This window comes from Dipodomys ordii, unplaced genomic scaffold (genome assembly GCF_000151885.1).
Source record: "Dipodomys ordii isolate 6190 unplaced genomic scaffold, Dord_2.0 Scaffold2, whole genome shotgun sequence".
NCBI lineage: Eukaryota > Metazoa > Chordata > Mammalia > Rodentia > Heteromyidae > Dipodomys > Dipodomys ordii.
This window is the reverse complement of record NW_012267218.1, coordinates 20,119,945-20,141,722: the sequence shown is the minus strand read 5'-3', so window position 1 is coordinate 20,141,722 and position 21,778 is coordinate 20,119,945. Positions and strand designations below refer to the sequence as shown.

At 44.3% G+C, this 21,778-nt stretch overlaps 1 protein-coding gene across 2 annotated transcripts in view; it reads left to right on the top strand.

The window, feature by feature from the left end:
- Window positions 1–10,035: 10,035 nt before the first annotated feature.
- Nrxn3 (neurexin 3) overlaps window positions 10,036–21,778 on the top strand; it is a 1,505,050-nt gene continuing 1,493,307 nt past the window's right edge. Inside the window, exons 1-2 of one of the 2 annotated variants that reach the window (XM_013014269.1) lie at window positions 10,126–10,744; window positions 13,333–13,337. In XM_013014269.1, coding sequence (XP_012869723.1) covers window positions 10,126–10,744; window positions 13,333–13,337 — 624 coding nt within the window. Of the gene's footprint in view, window positions 10,745–13,332; window positions 13,338–21,778 lie in introns of both variants that reach the window. The other variant, XM_013014277.1, reaches the window with a different exon arrangement.

Sequence of the window (21,778 nt, the reverse complement as noted above, 5' to 3'; positions counted from 1 at the left end):
TCTCAAACACAATCTGGATATGATAGGGTGCACCTATGGTCCTAACTACTTGGAAGGTGATTGTAGGAGACTGGTGGTCTGAGGCAGCCCCAGGAAAAAATGTGAGACTCTCTCTCTGACAAACAAACTGAAAACAAAATGATAGGAGGCATGGGTCAAGTGGTAGAGCAAAGTTCTGTGTTCAGTTCTCAATATAAAATACAGAAAAATGCCTCAGGCTCCTAAATATTCTGATAAGGAACTCTGATGATACCTGTAAGCCCCCAATCATTGATATCTCAAAAGTTTTCTCCTATAAGGAGATATGAGTGTGACTCTTAAAGTTGAGACGAAATTTAAGAGCATCCCTCACCTATCCTGGTTACTGTCCCTGGATGGCCCAGTAGGACAACAGCATCGACCATACCGAAAGAGGAGAAACAAGGACTGCTGTGCAGGGTAGCCGAAGAGGCAATTAGCCCTCATCTATGTTGAGGACTATGGACTTCAACTTGTCCTATGTGCCCTTCACTGTCCATGTTACAGATGGAGCAACTGAGGCACAAAGCGTGTAAGTGACTTGCTCCAAGTGACACAATCAACAGTAGGTCTGAGATCTGAATCCAGTATTCTGGCTTCAGAGCCTATGCCCTTAGTCATAAGACTGTTCCTCTTCATGAAGGGGAGATTCCTCTTATACCAGTATTCTACTTTGTACCCTACAGACCGCCCACTGTCAAACAGAGTCCACACTCAGCTAACTCTCCCTCTCACCTCTGGCTTACCTACTTATGTTACTTAGGTTCATGGCTTCGGTCTCTATTCATATATAAGTAACTTACAGAGATGGAACTTTATACCTAGGACACAAGTGTCTTGTGGTTAAAAAAAAGATAACAAAAGGTTGGGCACCAGAAGCTCATGCCTGTATTCCTAGCTATTCAGAAGGCTGAGGGGATTGCAGTTTGAAGCCAGTCTAGGCAATAATGTCCATGAAATTCTTATCTTCAATTAACTACTCGCCCACTCCCCAAAAGATGAAGGTAGAGCTGTGGCTCAAGTGGTTGAGCACTAGCCTTGAGGCTAATAGCTCAGGGAGAGTTCCCAGGCCCTGAGTTTAAGCCCTAGGATGGACACACACACACACACACACACACACACACACACACACACACACACTAACAAAAGGGCCTCTTTTGCATTTCCTAACTCTCTTACTATTCTACACCTCTCTCACAAAGTGATGGTTAGAATAAAAATTCAGAGGCAAGTGCCAGATTGACATGAATAAGTGCCTCACTTTCTTGTGGGTTATATTTTGGTGAATGTAGTCTAAGATTGCATTGGGTTATATGACAGCCACAAAGCACTAACATTATAAATGTATGTATCATACATTTATGTACACAAATATTCATATCCATGTGCAAGCCATTTTGTGTACTTTACCCATCAATTCTTACTACATATCTACAAATAGTGATTTCCTTATGAGTTGTTTGTATTGGAGGACCACGTTTTATGACAATTTATGCCCATCAGATTTTGTGTTATTAGACATAGGCTGTGCTTTATGCCTGCTATGATCTCCAAGGAGCTCTATGGCCTCATCCACACACTCACAAATTCTGTGACCGCTCATCTACAAATATAAGTAGGAGTTTCTCTTCTTCATCTAAGCTCTTGTGGAAAATGAGGAACAGACAGAGCCTGATCTCCTTCTAAAACCTGCCTTTCAATATGTGCACACTTTCTTTGAATACTCTGTGTGTGTGTGTGTGTGTGTGTGTGAGAGAGAGAGAGAGAGAGAGAGAGAGAGAGAGAGTGGGGGGGAGAAAGGGAGGGAGGAGAGAGAGAAGTCTGTATGGTTCTTTCTACCTCATGTTCCTTATCTTGTGAGAAACTTTCTAGCAAATTGGCTGAGGTTTATACAGAACTTCTAGGTATCTCTACTATATTAGCTTAGTATTCTTTGGAGAAAAGGAAGATAGATTAACCTCGCATGACTACTCCTTTATTTTTATAGGGAACATTGTTTTTAGCCCAAAAGACTAGTAAAGTTCAAGGTTAAAGACCAAGGGCTCTTCCTTTCCCTCCTCATAGCTGCCCTCCTTTTTCCAGACCATGTCTATGTGCCCATTTGTTGGACTGGACTTGAAGTCCTTAGCAGCGATTTCTCCTCCTCGTTTTGGAAGGAGGAGGCTCTTAGGATGGGGTGAACTTGTGCCTGTGTCCAGAAGTAGCTCAGCAGATTTCAGAGGAAGAAGCGAAGACGGAAGAAGGGGGTGACATAGCTGTGAAATAGAGAACTGGTGTGTGGAGTTGATGAGAGAGAGAGAGAGAGGGAGGGAGAAGAAAGAGGATGAGCTCATTGTTGGAAAAGGTGGTGGATATTGGCCCATATTTTCTTCCATGAGTGGCTGGCTTTGCTGTGGCTTCTGTGAGAAAGGAATGCCAGCCGACAATCAGAACCACACATAATTTTCTTTAAAACTCTACTTCAGGAGACATACTAAAACCAATAGATGAATGAACATGTTTTTGCTGTTGTTGTTGTTTTGTTGTTGACTGTGGGGCTTGAACTCAGGGCCTGGGCACTGTCCATGAGCCTCTTTGTGCTCCAGGCTAGTGTTCTACCACATGAGCTACAGCATCACTTCCAGTTTTTGAGTGGTGGAGATAAGAGTTTCATAGAGACTTTCCTGCCCAGGCTGGCTTTGAATGGCGATCCTTAGATCTCAGCCTCCTTAGTAGTTCGGATTACAGGCATGAGCCACCAGCACCCAGCTCACTGTTTTTTTTTCTTTTTAAATTGAAATATATGGATAGAAGTGTACTGCTCAATGTGTTCTCACCCCCTGAACACAGAGTGTAACACCACCGAGATTGCAAAATGAATTCCTTCACCTCCTTTGCCCTCTTCCTATTAGAAACCATGGTTTTGATGTTCAACTGTGGAATGAATAATTTTGCCTCATTTTATGCTTTATATCTATGGTGCACATACAGGTGGTACTGTCTTGTGTCTTGCTTTATTCAACACTGTGCTTTTGAAGGTCATTATGCTTCAGTTTAGAAATGAAGACCAGTCATCCACATTGTGTAGTTTTGAGAGAATGGAGTACAGTTTATTTATCCATTGTACTTTGGTGATGTGGGTTGGGGCTGTTATAGGTCATGTTGCTGTGAAGATTCTTGCACATGTCTTTGGTTGGATGTGTATAAACATTCTTGTTTGTGTATGCATACAGAGGAGAGGAATTGTGAAGTCACAGAGATTTTTACTTTAATGTTCAGCTTCAGTGGATACAGCCAACGCAATGTTCCAAAAGTAATTATACCTCTATACATTTTAAACCCCAGTACAGCTCGAAATTCTTCTATTAGATAGGTATTATCATCCCCACATTTTTGGGTGAACAAACAAAAATTCAACAGAGTTGCTCAAGGTTAAATAGCTTTAATAATAAGAGTCTGGATTTAAGTCCAATTCTACCTGACTCCAAAGCTCACACTCTAACATCTCTCCCCACCCTACTTCCAGAGCTCGGACAGAATTCAGTGTCTTGATGCTCCTCCTTGCCTTTGACAGAGCCTGAGCCCTGCCCTAAGGTGGGGAGCATAGCATGTGGTTTGCTACTGGGAGTGGTGTGGTTTCATGGAAGAAGTGAATTTCTAGGCTGTTGTATAAGAAAGCATAAAGAGAGAGAAGTGTGCTATATCCTATCTTTGCCCACACATAGGAGCAGTGCTGATCGGTGCAGGATTTGGTGCTAAAGTGGATAAGATGTGTGCATCAGGTTACAGGAAATTCCTCCAGATATAGGTGGGGGACACAAGAGATGGAAGCTTGGTCAATGACAGTTCTTTTGAAGATCAAATATTATGAAAAGTCTCAGTCAGGACGGCTGAGTGGGTCATGGCCCAATGCAAATTTGCTTAAGAAAAATAAAACAAATGACATATTTTGCCTCTATGAGGAAAGCCCTAGGACATTCTAGACTTCAAGCCTGGCTAGATGTAGGTGTGAAAAATCATACCACAAAATAATCTATCCCTATTCATCTCTTGGCTCTTATTTCTTCTTTATCTGGATGTTATATATGATCTCTGATAGTAACAATGGTGTTTTTCATCAAGCCTAGACTTCACAAATTCCAGAACATAGTAAGAAGAGAGAGAGGGGATTCTTCTCCCAATAATTGTAATTCCCTGTATTAATGCTAGTTTGATTCAGTTTGGATGACAGACCTATCCTTAAACTAATTAATATGGCTAGGAGATTATAATTTCCTAACTGGCTAAACTGAGATATGTGATCTAGAGAGGGATGAACCCTTACCTGAAAGACATGGATAGAGAATGGTGGTAAAAATCACTTACCTGACAAGTAGGATGGAGAGTAGAGTGAATGAGGGTCAAAACCAAAAGAGAGTCATTAGAAACCATTCCTGATGAGGAAGTTAAGAGGGGAGCTACTGAGAAAGTTCCAGAGGGGAAAGCCTGTAAGCCTTATCTGGGATTGTATCTTGCTTACAAAGGCTGAGCAGGATTATCATTTCCCAGCCAGTCCTGGTTCTATTCATGATCCTGACTTTCTCTTGAGTCTCTCTCAGCACAGCTACAACTCCATGGCAGTTGGGAAAGGGAGCAATGGAACTGGAAAGAGTGGGAAGGAGGGCAAATGGCAGCCAGATCTTCTGAGCCATCCCTATGGCAAATAGCCCACATGTCAGAGTTGTGTGGGGACCCCCCTCCCCCCACCCTGCCTCCTAAGCAGCCGGATTACGAGACATTTGCAAAGATGTTCACCCCGCATAAAGTGTGCTGTTCGATAATTATGCAAATTAGCTGGCAATTAGATAATGTCATTCACTTTTCCTCTCCTGCTTGATTCCCACACAACAGATAAGTGTTTTGAGCTTTAGCATCAGCCCAGGTCCTTCATGTAGGCTCTGAGGAAAACCACCTGCATCCATGACTGCTAGTGCTTCCCTGTGGCTCAGGGAAGGGTGGCCATTGTCTGAGTGACCAGGTAAAGAGGGCTCTCTGTCTTTCCTTATCTTGTTTGCTTGAATCTGCCATACCTCACCAGTGGGCTAACAAAGGTCAAAGCCACTGGAGATCAGTGGCTGGAAGCTTGCAGTAGTTAATATAAGGGCATCTCTAATTTTTGGCAAGTTCTTAGAGACTACAGAGGTATCTAAGAAAGAAATGGAGAGACTGTGGATGGACTGTAGTGTGTAAGGTCTAATGGACCAGTTCTGACTCTTGCGTCAGAGCTGTCTGGCTCTGGTAGAGAAAGCTTGGTTTTCCCCAGTCAGCCTTTCTGATCTCTTATGATGCAGGATGGTGAGGGAGCATTGGTGTCACCAATGCTGGTTTGGGTTGGAGGGGGTGAACAATCTAGAGGAAGAGGCTCAGGGTAGAGCCCCAGTGCAAGCTGGGTAAATGCCCATGAACTTCTTTCACAGAGAATTCCTGAGCAGCAAAGCTCAGGGTTTCCCCACAACACTAAGCAGGTGCTGCTTTGCTTTTGGGGGGAGTTGTCTGGTACTGGCATCCACAGAAGAAGGGGGGGCTCAGAATTGCTCTTGTATTCAATGGTATTGCATTGAGACCATTGCATAGAACAGCAGTCAAAGGACCAAAGTCTTCTCCTCAGTTCTATTTTACTGTTCACTCTTTTTATTAATGTTGTCTGAGCTCTTCTTCCATGGCAAAGCCCTGTGGCCAACACATGATAAAGTAGTTGCTTCCTCCAGGATCTCTACATTGAACAATCTGCTTCAAGAGCTTAGTCACTATACTTCTACTGTCTCTAAAGTACATCTATCCCTCATCAGCTTATGGTACCACTGATAATGAGAATGCTGTCCATCCTACTCTTGAACTGGAGCTCAATAGACAGTTGGATTAAAGATTTCCTATCTTCCCTAGGAGAGGGGGGGCTGCCTTTGACTTGATTGGCCTGTTTTGCCTCACACAGTGATCATATTTTCAGATATAGAGATGGTATCACATAGCATGACTTAGCCCCTTGCTATCTACCTCTATCTTCATGCCTTCTCCCCACTCCACTCCAACAGTCTTGAAATACAGCAGCCTATTCCAGACTCAAGACTTTTGCATTGGCTATTAACTTCTCACACATTCTTCTTAGATTTTTACATATCTCTTTCCCTTCTTTTCACGCATGACTTTCCTTAAACATCATTGTATTCACTGATTCTAATTTGCAGTTTTGATTGTTTCTGTAGTATAAACACTTGTAGTATAATTGGTTTCATGCTACCAAAGTTGACATCAACCCGCAGAAAAAACTCTCAAACTCTGAGTAGTTGCTCATTTATGCCCTTATGAGTTGATGGCAAAGACACTTATCGAGAATGTCCCCTGGCTGTGTTCCAATTAACACCCTTTACAATCATGAGGCTTCCATGCCACAATTTAGGAAACACTGGTTGGACCAAGTCTTTGATACAAGTGAGGCTTTTCTTTTGAAGGGTTTAACGAGACTTGTGTTGGTTAGATTTATTTGTTCATGAGGAATAGTATTTGTTCCCTGTTAAGGGACAGCATCTTCTTCTTTGAAGCATGGTACTAACTAGCATTGTGGATCATCGTGGTCATCATAAAAATAGTGACAAGATGCTCTGATGGGACCCATGGTAGATCACCAAAAGTGCCAAGAAGCAACTACTTGTCCAGCTTTCAGAAATTACATTCACAGCTAAGTCTAGTTTTTTTTTTAAATCTTCAAGTAATTGTACAGAGGGATTTCAATCCAACATGTCAGTTTATAAGTACAATGCATCTTGATCAGTGTCACTACTTTCATTATTCTCCCCATCTATAACCTCCCACACACCCACTCTACAATCTCAATTTTCCTACTTCCTTCTTTTTTTTGTGTGTGACAGTCCTGAGGCTTGAACTTAGGGCCTGGGCGCTGTCCCTGAGCTTTTTTGCTCAAGGCTAGCACTCTACTACTAGAAACCACAGCGCCACTTAGGGCTTTTTCTGAGTAGTTTATTGAAGATAAGAACCTCACCAACTTTCCTGCTGGCTTCCAACTGTGATCCTCAGTTCTGAGCCTCCTGAGTAGCTAGGATTACTGGCATGAGCCACCAGCGCCTGCCTCCTACTTCCATTTTCACGTATGTACATCGAATACTGTGACTGCATTTGCCCACCCTTCTTCATTTGTCTACTTCCCTCCCCTTAGACTCCCTCACCCACCCACAAAAGTTCCAGCTTCCTAGCACTTACTTTGTTGAATTGTGAGATAGCTGTTGGAGGGAGTTAAAACATTGGAATCATCCCCCACATATATCATCCTTTTGTTAATATGTTGTGTGTGTGTGTACACATATATATATATTCCTGTATACATATATATATATATTCCTGTATATGAAATCACTGGCTTATTAGCTAACTACCTCAGCTAACTACCTCAGCGTCTGCCCTCAGAAACCAGGTCACTAACACCATTGGGTGCTGCTATGTTTTATGGCCATTATAAAGCACACACAACATTCTCTAGGCACCTGGCATTTCTTAACTATGAGTTGTAAGCCATTCTGCAATTTTTATCAAGTTTGTAAGTAATGTGCTTTTACACATTGTTCTCAATCCACTGACAGATACACTTGCCAACTCCTCTTTCCACCCTTTCCCTTTCAAGAAGTGATATAGGAAGCAACCTGGTATCTATTGATCACCTGCTATCTACAAGGTCTCATACTGGGTCCTCTCATGCCTCATTTCGCTTAATCCTCAGTTATGGAAAAAGAGTATTACTTTATTTTTCAAATAAGGAAACAGAAGCTTAAACAGGTTGAGAACATTTTCTCAAAGTTCCCCATACAAGAATTAGAATTCAACACCGGCTTTTAAAATTATTGTTATTATTATTATTATTTTCTTTAACTTTATTTCATGCACGGGAGATGCCACTTATTGTTTTCCAACAGTAAATGTTTCACACCCTTCCCTTTAAAATAATACAAAAGTTATATACTCTACAATCAGCTAGAGTATTGATAAAATGTTTTTCTCCATAGCCATCTTTTATGCTTTTAGTAATAACATGGAATAAATTGAAGCTACTGTGCTATGCCATCAATGTAGTTCTGATGAGAGTTTCTGAAACATGTATTTTGTATATATTTTCTCCTCCGTTAAAATTGTTATTGTAAAGGTGGTATACATAAGTCAGATGAAGAGTACATTTCTTTTTTTTATTGTGAAAATACTGTACAGAGGGGTTACAATTACATGGGCAAGATAATGAGTATATTTCTTATCAAGCATTGTAGCCTCCTCCTTTGTTTCCCTTTCCCATCCTCCCCCCACCCTGTCCCCCCAATCTTCCCCTCCTGCCCCCCCGCCTGCACCAAAGTTGTAAAGTTTTCGACATAACGACTTGAAGAGTACATTTCTTTTTGAGCAGTGTCACCCCTTCCCTCACTTTCTCCCAGTGTTCCCTCCTGACTTCCTCCCCCACAAGTTGTATAGTTCATTTTCCACCGTGTCTAGTGACTATCTCTGCTGCACTTGTTTACCCTGTATCCCAGCATTTCTGTGCTCCCCTCTTATTGTCCCCAAACAGATAAACTTACAAGACAAAAGGTACAGAAAAAACAGCAACAAAAGAGAAAAACAAAAACAAAATACAAAAATGAAAAGATATCCCCTCCTGTTTCCATTTCTTGAAGTTCATATTATTTTTAACCTTAATGTTCTCCTCCCTTTTGACTTTTTCTAGAACTAGAGATTTTGTACCTTGGGTATTGTGCTTGCTAGGCAAGCATGTACTCTACTACTTGACCCCACTCTTCTCCTTTTAAAATAAGAATTTCCCCTCAATAGTTTGTAAGAGATGAGGGTGACTATACTCATCATTAATTCACCTCCTAATTTATTTCCACTGAGTTTTACAAATACTTCAGAAATGGGAAATCTGCCTTAGGCTTCCTTTGCCCAAGCAGTAGTTTGTCAAATCGAAAAGGAAAGGGCTTTAAAAAAATCAATGTCTTTAAATAGGTAAATAAGAAAAAAAAATTACATGTAGGTGTTTGAGTACGTAAAATGTTAGCACCCAAAGATAAATTTTGGCTGTGTGACCTTACGATAAACGAACATCACAAAATGTGCTGATGTGGCTTTAGGCACTTCCATGATTTTTGCATGTGTCATTAGTTAGGGTGTCATTATGAGTTGCTGGGCTCAGGGCTGTGCACAGGCTCAGAAGAACCAGATCCTCTTCCTGTTTGAAGTATCCAATGCTGTAGGAGTCCCTGACTATAGCCCTAATCTTCTGCTTCTCTCCTTTCTTTCTTCCCTTCCTCTACAGGTCCTCTGGAGTCCAGGGAGGTGGGTGATGGGCAGGACTGCCTCCGGCTAGCACCATGAAGCTTGAGTCTGTTTCTGCTGTACACTGGGCCCTGCTCTGCCTGAGTGCTCAGCTGCTTGCTGCTCTCCTTGCGGAAGCCCACCGCTGCTAGGAGACAGAGCTTCAGGATTGGTCCTTGGCCTGTGTCTACCTTTCACCTGGCTCACCTTACGAATTCACTCCTCCTCCATTACGGCACCCCAGCCCCCAGGCCTGTTCTGGGCTTCAGGGGCTCTGCTGGGTGGAGTACGTTGCTGAAGGCTTTGCCTTCCCCTGTACTCCTCTCTTCCTCCTCCTCTTCTTCGTCCTCCTCGAATCAAGGCCTCCGGATCCACATGGATAGCTGAGATCTTGTCTTGGAGAAAGACACCTTGTCCTCACTCCAGACTGTCCCTCTGCCTGATTTGACTTTCCCCTGTTTGCTTCTTCTGCCTCTTGATCAGAGTTCTTGCTCTTCTGCCCACCTGGGGCTGTCTTGTTCTCTTTCCTGTTTCCTCACCCTTCCAATATTTATGTGTGCAGCTCCCTCCTGTTGTATGCTCTCTGTCTCCCACTCGGTCTTGTCTTCCTCTCTCCACCACCAAAGGGAGATCCTCCCTTGAAAGGACTGTTTTCCTGGCCTGCGTGTGCCTCCAGGCCCTGACTAAGTGGCCACAATGAGCTTCACCTTCCACTCGGTGTTCTTCACCTTGAAGGTGAGCATCCTGCTGGGGTCCCTGCTGGGACTCTGCCTGGGGCTCGAGTTCATGGGCCTCCCCAACCAGTGGGCACGTTACCTCCGTTGGGATGCCAGCACGCGCAGTGACCTGAGCTTCCAGTTCAAAACCAATGTCTCCACGGGGCTGCTCCTCTACTTGGATGACGGTGGCGTCTGTGACTTTCTCTGCCTCTCGCTGGTGGATGGCCGGGTACAGCTCCGCTTCAGCATGGATTGCGCGGAGACGGCGATGTTGTCCAACAAGCAGGTGAACGACAGCAGCTGGCACTTCCTCATGGTGAGCCGTGACCGCCTGCGCACAGTGCTGGTGCTGGACGGCGAGGGCCAGTCCGGCGAGCTGCACGCCCAGCGGCCCTACATGGATGTGGTCAGTGACTTGTTCCTTGGTGGAGTCCCATCCGACATCCGACCTTCTGCCCTGACTCTGGATGGAGTACAGGCCATGCCCGGCTTCAAGGGATTAATCCTGGATCTCAAGTATGGCAACTCAGAGCCTCGGCTCCTGGGGAGCCAAGGCGTCCAGTTGGAGGCTGAGGGACCCTGCGGTGAGCGTCCTTGTGAAAATGGTGGGATCTGCTTCCTCCTGGATGGCCACCCTACCTGCGACTGTTCTACCACGGGCTACGGTGGCACCCTCTGCTCAGAAGGTAAGACCCTTTCCCCTCCCCTCTCTTGCTAGGTGCTGGCTGCGAGGCCTGATGGAAGCCAGTTTGATGTGAAAGCGCATCTTTATAACATGCATCTTTATAACTGCATGTTAGATCATCGGGCCCGTTCCCCCGGGAGGTGGTGGAAATCCTTTGCTCACTCTCCCATCCCAGCAGGAAGAGAATCCTGGCAACTCAACCAGAGGCAGCTGTGGTTCTGTTCTCAAGTCACAGAGCTGGAGGGAGTTAGACTACATGTGGAGTCTGTACTTCCAGCTTAGTTCCTTTTCCCCAGCACAGCTCAGCAGGATGACCGCAGGACAAGAAATGAGATCGACCCAGCCAAGGGTCTATCTCCGTACCTCCTGAATCTTTGAGACTTGGACTCTGAGGGGAGGGTAGGAAACTGTCCTCCTGTCCTCCTTATATGGGCCCAATAAGAATGAAGGTGGATGGGCTAAAGGGTTTATGCATGGTCTGATTATAAAGCTTCCAATCAAGATGAAGAACCAGCTGGTTCAAGAGTTGAGGGAGGTCAGGGGTGGGGTGAGGCAACTGACTCATTCCCGACTCCCAGGTTTTCTTCATTCGGGTACAGCCCCACCGGTCTGGGGTTTGTAATTAACATTTGTACTTGCAGGTTTTCCTATTTCCAGAATAGTCCAACCCCCGAAGCAGGTTGTGGCTGATGTAAACGTCAGCTCTTAGTAACATATATGTTTGTGTGTATCTACGAATGAAAACAAAACTTATTCCACAGGTGGCTCCTTCTGGAGACTAAGACAGTGCCGGAGGTGGTGATGAAGGCCTCCTTGTAGGTTGTGCATGGGTTAGTGTGGAAATGTTCCCTGGGGCTGTTCTTCCTTCCTCTGCTGGAGAAGCATGCCTGCTGTCCTGTGGGTGGGCTGTTGAAAAGGGAGATGCCAGACATACACATTGTCCCCCTCTAGGGCTTTAAATTTTTCCTCCATTGACCTCATAAGGGGGTGAAGAAAAGTAGCAGAGGTAATCTCACTTCATGATACCACTGGGAGAGTGTGGCTATTGAAATGATTTTGATAAGCAGGAGCCTTTTGAAGCTGATTGATATTCCAAAGCTACTTGGCTTTGGAGAAAGTTCTGCCGGAAGACGCTGACACGATCACTTGTTTTCTCAGTTGCCCAAAAGGATCTGTTCTGTTCTGAGAACTTGCATTGAAAGCTGGCATTCTTCCTTTCTAAGGACCAGGGTGTTTGAAAGTGTGTTGTTAACTTGCTGATTATCCCTGATTGCTTTTGTGTGTGTGTGTGTGTGTGTGTGTGTGTGTGTGTGTGTGTGTGTGTGTGTTTAAAAAGAACTCATTTCCTCCAGGCAGGTTTGAATCAGCACTTTTTTTTTTGCAGGAAGAATCTCTATACCATATATGTATATATTCTATTTGTCTTTTCTCTCCCTTTTATTTATTTTTGTAGCGTGTGTTTTTCCAGTCTCCAGTGGAATTTCTTCAGAACAGATTGTGTGCAGTCAGTATTTTAATAGCTAAAGGCAATATGTGTGTTTTAATAATGGTTCTTTCCGCAAGGTTCAGATCATCTCTTGGCTATGGATTGATAGCTATTTGTAGAAGGCAAACACAGAGTGTCATTCATTTATTCTCCTGATACATAAGTAGAGTCAATAAACTCTGTTATAACTGTGACATTTGGCTGGCCTGGAATGGAGCAGTACAAAGGTTGAGGTGAGGATTGGATACTGGGGGGATAACAGAGTTTACTGTTGAGAACTTGGAGCCAGCTGATTCCAGGGATTGTCATGAGGTCGAATCAATCACAATAATGTATTATAGACTAATAGAAAATAACTGTTGCCTCCACACATAGTTAACTCTAAGGGAGTAAGTGAGATAATTCTGTGAAGTGTCAAGTAATTCGGTATGAAACAAGATAAATGGGCTAAACTTGCCTGTTTTGCTCAAGGTGAAGTGAAATGGGTAGGAAGAATACAGACACCACCTTCCTCTTCCATTGCATGTCATAGAACTGAAACCACAGGACTTAGTCCTGGCAGTGGGTCCTGTGTATCCAACATCTGACTGTTCTGATGTGTAGAATGGGCCTTTCCATTGGATTGTGTGATGGTTGCATCTGCCATGGGATCATTTTTAACCTCTTGATTTATCAGTTGGAAGAGCAGGGAGGTGAGGTGAGCAGGCTCTGCAACATCATATAGCTTTTGTTGGGGTCTGTTGGAGGCATCCTGGGTAGTCAATTCTCTTGTAGCCTACCTGTAATGTTGTTGTTTGCTTGGTCTGTTTGTGTTTCTATGGCTTCATGGCTCCAAAAGGTTTCCATTCTGTACCTCAGGAAGGATGTTCAGCTGGAGCTCTCTCTTTAAAAATCTAGTGAGCTATTCTGATTCTCTGCTGGGAAGATCCAAAAGATACTAAAGGTACTTGATATGAGAGATCTGGGCCTAGGGTAAGAGGAAACAAATAAAATATCATTGGAGATGGCTGTACAGTGGATTCTACACTGCTTTTATTTGGGAAAACTTCATTCCAAGCTTTTCAAGCTAATTAACAGCCACAGTGAACATAATGGATGCAGAGAGGAGGTCCCAGATTTTTACTTTTAGGTATGTTGTTTATAAATAAAATGCTTTGGTGCTCAACTAGAAACAATGTTGGAAAATAGACTAAGTACAGGCATTTGTACCTATTTAAAACTATGCACATCTAGTTTGGGATAGACTCAAGCCTGGGCTACAGATTTTTTGTTTGACTCATCCTTGAAGCTTTACTGGCCAGTGAAGGGATTTCCTTGGTTCCCTCTAGGGAAAAGTCTCCTCATAGGTCACAGCGAGTTTGTTATTACCTTGGAATGAGTTTAAGTTTGATTATTTTTAAAGACTTTTTTTAGTTATGAATGCACACGTATTGAATTTCTCAGCAACCTTCTGGTTGTGAAACATCGATTCACTGCCAAGGTATATAAATTTCAGTCCCAGTTTCCTTGAACAGTTCATTTAACATAAAGTCGGCCTGTTGCAGGCAGGGTGGAGCCAGGGAACAATGGAGACAACTTCATGGTTATTTCTCCTCCTGTCTTGTGACATGAACCTACCTGTGTCATATATTTTAATCTATCTGTCTGTCTGTCTATATCTTCTTTGGGTGATCACACTTCAGATTAATTCAGTGAAGAGGTATGCCATCCAATTCCATTGAGAGAGAGAGAGAGAGAGAGAGAGAGAGAGAGAGAGAGAGGAGAGGAGAGGAGAGGAGAGGAGAGGAGAGGAGAGGAGAGAGCAGTTGGCTTGTTTTTGGTTACTTCTTTTGTGCTGACTTTTGCATTTACCCAGATCAGAAGCTATCTGCTTTGAGTCTCAGCTGCTACATCTGCAAGTGTTGGGATCTTTCGGTGAGGTATAGTGTAGGTCACTTGTGATGGGGACCAGGCCTTAACACAAGCACACTAGTGACCATACCCCTCCCCCCCCCCCACCTACTGCCTGACATCCTATCCAGCTTGGTTTGATAGATGGCTCATCACTGCTCTGTGGCCTTCCTATGCCTTCCTGAAAGAAAATTTCAATTACTTTTCTTTTTTATTGAGGATTATGGGATGCTTCCCCCATCTCTCAAAGCCAGAATGAGGGCGGATGGCATACACCAAGAGGAGACTGCTTACCTGTGAGCATTTATGGAATGCCCAGAGACATCAGGCATATCATTAAGGCACCAGTGATGCACTAGTTGGATCTTCTTTTTGGAGAGCGGAGGCATTTGAGTAAAAATACAGCCATCTTCCCTTCTCCTTCTCAGTGTACCTTGCCAGAATTATAACATAAAGCATTGTCCTAACCTGTGTCAGTTCTGAAGGCTTTGGAAAGACAGGGCTCTGGGGGAGGTAGGGAGTAATCAGAGGGTGAAAGGAATAATTCCTAAGCACTTCTCCCCGGTATGGAAAAGGTAGAACAGAAGCAAAGCTTGACAATATACACAAAGGAGAGATGGCTGCTCTGGAGCCTTGACTCCCCACCTAGCATTCAGATTTTAGACAGGATCAGCCCCAGCTCTCTACCAGCCCAGCCAGCCAGTCAGCAGGGGCTGTCGCTAACCAGAGCTTGAATAGGGGTCTGATTGCTCCTTTTTCCTCCTCTCCTCCTGATTACCAAGTGAGATTTCCTGGGTATGCTGTATGCTAAATGGTAGAACAGCCGCCTGCCACTTGCTCCAATTATCCCTCTTTTTAACTGCTGAGGGAAGAACAATTTTTTCTAATCTCCCCCCTCCCATAACATCTCTGTATCCTTTAAAGAAATAAGCCCCCTTTTCCTTGTTCTTCAGTGTTGGTGAGAGCAGTTTCTTTCTCTTTCCCTTTGCACTGAGATTGTGTACCAGCTGTAAGGCTGCACAAAGGGGTGGGCAGTTGGGTAATGATTTGGACCACATTTAGTGAGGTTGAGGGTCAGGGCAGGCATTTTGCCAGGAGCCTTGGAGTGGCACGTGTGAACTCACATTTGCATTTGGTAATGAGATACCACAGGCTCAGTACTGGGGGCTAATTATTTTCAAGGCCTCTATCTCCCTTTGCAGGCTGCCCTGGGATGATAGTTTCTAGTTCCAGGGGCAGCTGCCCATCATCTGGGTCCCCTCCCACCTTTTCAAGGGAGGAGAGGTGGGGGTGGGGGTGGGGTAGGATGCAGACTGACTGCTTGGGGGATGGGACTCACCTGCTGTCCCTTCATTCCTGCCTGCCCTCCTTCTATTACCCTGTGCTGTCTAGCTCTGCAGTGAGATGCCAGAAATGGAACTGGAGCGAGAAGCTTTGGGCAGGGCTTTGTCCAAGGGCTGGATGTACTTCCTGGGACAAAATAATAATGATGTGGTTATCACCATTGCTATTTTTGAATGCCACCATATGCCTGGCATTCTGGTGCAGTTGTATTTATCCTTACCAGGCTTTCATGAGGTGGTTATCATGAAGTGACCCCATTTTACAGATGAAGAACCTGAAGAGCAAAGAAATGTGGGATTGGAACCAAGTTTTGCAGGCTGGCTAAGAATATGGCCACTGGAATGCAAAGGATGTGGATTTAAATTTGGGCTGGCCCATTTACAGACTGTCTTCCGAAAAGGATTTTGAAGTTTCAATCTCTTTATTAATAACCATATTACTAACCACAGCAGCTAGTAGTCACAGAACCCTTGTGTAGTGCTATGTTGTTCTAACTGTTTGGCATGCATTTGCTTTTGTTACTCCCCGCCCCCCACCACCGAAACACACTAGTATTGCTTTACCTGGTAGGTAGGGAGAGTGAGGGGTAAGAGATTAGCTCACTTGTCCAGGATCATGTAGATAATGAGGCCAAACTGAGTTTGTTTGTTTAAGCTAATCTGTTTGTCTTTGGAGCCCCCATCTGCCTTGTTATCTTGCCTCTCTGTTGAGTAGGGATCATAACAACCAGACCTTGTGGAGTCTTTGGGAACACTAAATGAGATAAAATATACAAGATTGTTTTCATAGTCTCTAGGAAGAGCAGGGTCTGCCTGCCTGTGGCCCCTTGGTCTCCTGGCCCCTGTGTGAATGGTCTGTGTATCAACTTGGCTTCACAGATTGGGTGCTTCCCTGTGGGAAAGGTGGCAGAGGCAGAGGAGGGGAATTGATAGAGGGTGTAAAATCCAGTGGCAGCACGGGATTGCTGACGAGGGTTTGGCTGTTGAGCACATTCACCATTCACAGATCTTCTTCTGCACATGTGTGCTGGATTGGCCTCCATAGCAACTCAGTAAGGCAGGGAGGGAAGGTCTCTACCATCCCACTGAATAGGATGGATGACCCAGACCCTGAGGTGCCCCTGAACCTATCATAGGTAGAGATTGTGGGGGAAAGTGTTAAGTGCTGCCTGTTTGGCAAGTGTCACTGGGAGGAAACGAGTGTCCCCATGCCCAATATGGCCTTTTTCTTCAGCTCTTGGCTTCCTTCGATTAACACAAATGACCCGTGTCTCCATTGCAAAATGGAGGGTTGTCTCTCTGGATGTGTATGATAAGCAAAATGTCAGACTCCTGGTGCAGAAGGTTATCAGCTTGGCTGGTCTCAGGAGACTTGCTCCTTCCAGTGAAAGAGAGCAGGAAAGAACATGAAAATTGATGAAATGAGTATTTAATTCCCACCCTCAAGATCTTGATTTGCAGTGAAGTGCTTGGGAACCGGACCCAAGGGTCTCGAGGCAGTCGGAGCCCAGCTGTGGCACATAGAGGAGCATCACTGGAGGGAATGGCCTCTTTACAACTTACCTTTGCTTTCCAGGGTACCAGAAAATGCCCAGAAACGCACACAGGGCTACTGGTAAAATTGGAGCTCCTGGATTATTCTGTCTGTCTCCATTTGGATCTTTGTACTTCTCTTTCTCTTTACATGTAACAACAAAACCAGTCTTCCTTATTCTATGTTCATGCTATTCTTTTCCACCCTCCCTCCCTCCCTCTCTCTCTCCTCCCCCCCCCATGTGTGTGTGTGTGTGTGTGTGTGTGTGTGTGTGTGTGTGTAGGCAAATTTTTACAAAAGTGGATTTACAATGGGATTAAACTTTTTCTAAGTCCTCATTTGTGTGACCCGCTTCCAAGGCCCTCTATCTAATTATCTATTTGTAAATTTTTAAAAGACTTCCAGATATCATAAACTTCAATCTCGCTTGTGTGAATCAGCGAAGAAGATCCATTGATGTCTGGAGGCAACAACATTGCTCTGGGCATCTCTGTGATGCCCTTGAAACAGTGATCACAGAGGTGCCAGGATCATGGCTGGGCAGTGTGTAGTGGTGCTGGTGAAAGGAATACAGGAAGTTGTGGAGGTGAGTGGGAGGGGGGAGAAGGAGACTAAAGGATATCTAGGGGTTAAAGAGAGGAATTGTTTGGAAATGTCAGCTGCAGATTTAGGGAATAAGTTGGAATTTAAGCGGAAGGATAGCTCCTATGTTTTCTGTGAGCTTCTTCTAGCCGGTCAAGAGGTTTGCTCTGCTTCACTCACAGGGGACTGTGTGGTAGGTGACGGGCTGTGGCTGGTGGAAAGGACAGCGCATGGTGGCACAGGCCTGTCTCCATGATCTGTTTGGGAAGCAACACTGCCAGTGGGTTGTCATTACTGCTGCTGTTCTCCAGAAATTGGTGTCTTTGGGTGACCTATTTAAGAGCAATATGGGGCCTCCTTTAAATGTGTCATTGTCTGTAACAACTCTCAGCCCTTGACTGCTGTCCACAATGTTCCTAAATAATGTATTTCCTGAAGTTGTCTTTTTCTTGTAAACCCAGGAGCCAGTAGATTTTAAAACAAACTGACCTTGGAGTCACCCAAGTAAACTATCCAGGTCTAACTCAGTGATAACCTCCTTTGCATTTAGTTCTAGAAATGGTAGATGCTTTCGTCTCTAGAGTAGAAATGTTATAGTGTAGGGTCTGTAGGAGTTAGACCTACAGAGATGGAACTGGGAAGAAGGCAAGGAATGAACTTAAGGAAGCTGAAGCTTCTGGTTCCAGTTTGAATTTGGAATCCTTTGGATTTTTTGTTTGTTTTATGCCCATCCTGGGGCTTGAACTCAGGGACTAGGCACTGTCCCTAGCTTTCGTGTTTAAGGCTAGTGCTCTAGCACTTGAGCCATAATTCTACTTCTGGCTTTTTCATAGTTAATTGTAGGTAAGAGTCTCATGAACTTTTTTGTCTGGGCTGGCTTGGAACCACAATCCTTAGATCTTAGCTACTCAGCCCCCTGAGTAGCTAGGATTACAGGTGTGAGCCTCTGATACCTGGCAGGATCCCCCCTTTTTGGTTTTGTTTTTACTGAGGTTATGTTTTAAGTACAATGTACAGTATCTTTGGAGCTAAGAAAATGGCTTTCCAGAACTTTTCCTTCAAGTTTCTTTATGAGACATGCTTATATTCATCCCATCCTTACCTGACATTTTTGCCTCTCACCTGCCAGAGTGGTTATCCTGCTGGTGCTCTGTTTGCCAGTGTGAAGACCTTGGAAGAAAGATTCTCTGTCTTTATTGGCCATGCTGGGGTTGGCATCTCTGTTCTGTAGCAGACGGTGTATTTCAGATATTCCTACAACCATCCCTGCAGGTATGATTGTAAATGTGTTGCCTGGAGTCTCCGGAGAATACAGAAAGTGCAGGGAGAGAATGTATGGCTGATTTACTTAATAAGTTGCCTTCAAATAGAGATGAGGAACCAACTTACAAATAGAGATAATCTGAAGAGGAGAAATGCAATCATTTTTGTGACTGGCTCACCAGGCTGAGAGGTCACCAAATAAATACTCATGTTTTTTTTCCTTTCTTCTCACTTTCTCATGCCTCTTTCCTTTCTAGATCGTTCCCTGTCCATTGCATGTTTAGTCTTGGAGAGCTAAGGGATGGGCTCAGGCTTAAGGGCTCAGAGTGAGCTTAGAGATTGAGGAGCCCCTGACCCATGGAATCCCTGAAAGATTACTTCTCCCACCTTGTATTTTTCTGTGTCTGACAAGACAAGGCTGGAATTTAGGTAGGGACCATGTGCTGTGACCCCTGCTGAGTTTTAAGGAGATGCTGAAATTTGAGGGGCCCTCTGGGGCCAGAAAAATATGTGTGTGATGAAGCACAGATCCTGTGACCTTTGTAGCACATTTGTATTGCTTTCTACCCATCCTCCCCTATAAGAGATGATCCTTAGAAAAGAAAAAAAAAATCAAACAACAAAAATCCGACCTAGTTACTGAGTGTGACGGCTCCTAGCTAGTTAAGAGGCTGAAAACTGAAGAATCACAGTTAGAGACCAGCTCAGGCAAAACAGACCAGGAGACCCCAGCTCCATGCAGGAAAGCTGGATGTGGTGGTGCTCCCCATAATTCCAGTGATTTCAGGAGGCCAGAAGTGGGGTAGTTTACAGCTCAAGCACACACCTAAGCGGAAAGTAAGAATCCATCCTAGCTGGGTACTGTGGCTCATGCCTATAATCCTAGCTACTCAAGATGTTGAAGTCTGGGGATTGTGGTTCAAAGCCATTCTGGGCAAGAAAGTCTGTGAGACTCTTATCTTCAATCAACCACCAGAAACAGAACAGAGATAGTGCTGTGGCTCAAAGTGGTAGAGTGCTAACCTTGAGCACAAAAGCTCAGGCCCTGAGTTCAAGCCCCATGACTGAAACACCTCCCACTGCCCCACCCCCTAAAGAACAAGTACAACAACAAAAAAACCCATCCTATCCTAAAATTAACCAGTGAGTTCTGAGTTATTCTGGCTCACCAGTATCAGGTCAGTCTAGCAAGCTCAAGGCTCTGCATTTAACCCTCTCAAAATCACAAATAAATAAGTAAAGAAAGAAAGAAAAAGAAAAGTATGGTAGTCAACCATGATGATGATGGAGACTTGGTACTTTTATGGGCAGCCTGATGTGTGTCTGATGAATGTTGAACATTAAAGAGTGCTGACCCATATTGGGCTAAAGTCTGTTTTTCTGTGACTTCTTCATTATTCCTCATGATCTGACCGTAGCAATATGGATGAAAGGAATGGATGTGTGTGTGTGTGTGTGTGTGTGTGTGTGTGTGTGTGTGTGTGTGAAAGAGAGAGAGAGAGAGAGAGAGAGAGGAGAGGAGAGTGAGAGCGAGAGCAAGAGCGAGCATAGATTTCTGGATGCGTTTACAGGAATGAACCTTTGTGCCAGGGTAAAGCTTGTGGGAATTCTCTAATATGGCATTAACAACAAATACCATAGAGTTATTTAGAATTACGTGCTTGTGATTAATATTAACTAAGGTGGGTGGGATTGATGTGGGAACAATTTTTGATGTAAACATGTGATTCATGCACCAATCATTTTGTTTCTGGGGAGCTTATACTGAGAAAGACTCATCATGGTCCCCATGTTTGGCTTGTTGTCTGCTTCATTTCCTCCCCCACCATCTCATCTTCTGCTCTCAGTTTGGATTTAACACCTCCACATTTCTGAAGAGCCCCCATCCCACCCCCAGAAGTCCCCAAATTGCTATGTAATAAGAGGAGAAGTTCTGGAATGCAAGAGAGAAGAGGAGAAGGGGAATGGATTGGACTTGCCTGGTCAGTGGGGTCAGATGTGCCAACAACAACAACAAAAAATGAAGAGTTTTCTAAAAGCCCAGCAGGATGCATTATATATTAAAAAAAAAGAACAAGATAAGAGGATGAGAAAAGGCAGCATTAAGTAGCTGCTTCTGGAAGCTGGCTTTGGAAGGAAGCACATGCTCTTACTCATAAATGCTTCCTTCGCTGCCAGGTTGCCCTGGGTGTCGCATGTTTTTGGCACTGTTGGGTGGAAGTCTCCCATGGAGAAGGCTTAGACAGGGCTAAAAGATGTTGCTCTCACATTGGCATAGACTAGAAAGCCACCAAGCCAGTTTCCCTCTGTACCATAAAGGGAGGGTAGTCTTGGCTTTTGGCTACCTCCATTGACAATCATTTTCCTGACATAGCAACAAAGAAAAGGGCACTCATCTCATATAATTTTGTGGTTTAAAAAAAGCATGCTTTAAAAAAAAGCACATGGACATCATTCTGAGTTCAAGTAGTGAACTTAAAGTGTCACCAGCTCTGGCCCATGGGCCACAAGCTTGTGCTGGGAAATGGGTGTGGATCATCTCACATAGTCATGGTCATACGGGGCAGAATTGCTGTGGATACTTTGCTGTTGGCTCATCTCAATGTTGGGTTTTCAGCCTTGCGTTAATGCAGAGTGGAGCTATTTTTTTCCCCCATATATAACCAATGGCTGCACTTTAATGTGTCTCTTGGCTCCTGTTGGCTTTGCTATCCTTAATGCATGCTGTGATGGCTCAGCTGGGTTTTCTAGTTCCTGGTGCAAGAATGTATATATGAAAGTACTCTCCTAGGAAACTATAAAGAAAAATATGAATCCAGAGAGCGGGGCTTTGTTTCTACACTTTTTGGTGTGTCTATACTGGAGCTTGATTTCAAGGTCTTGGTGCTGTCCTTTAGCTTTGACACTCAAGATTGGTGCTCTACCACTTGAGCTATA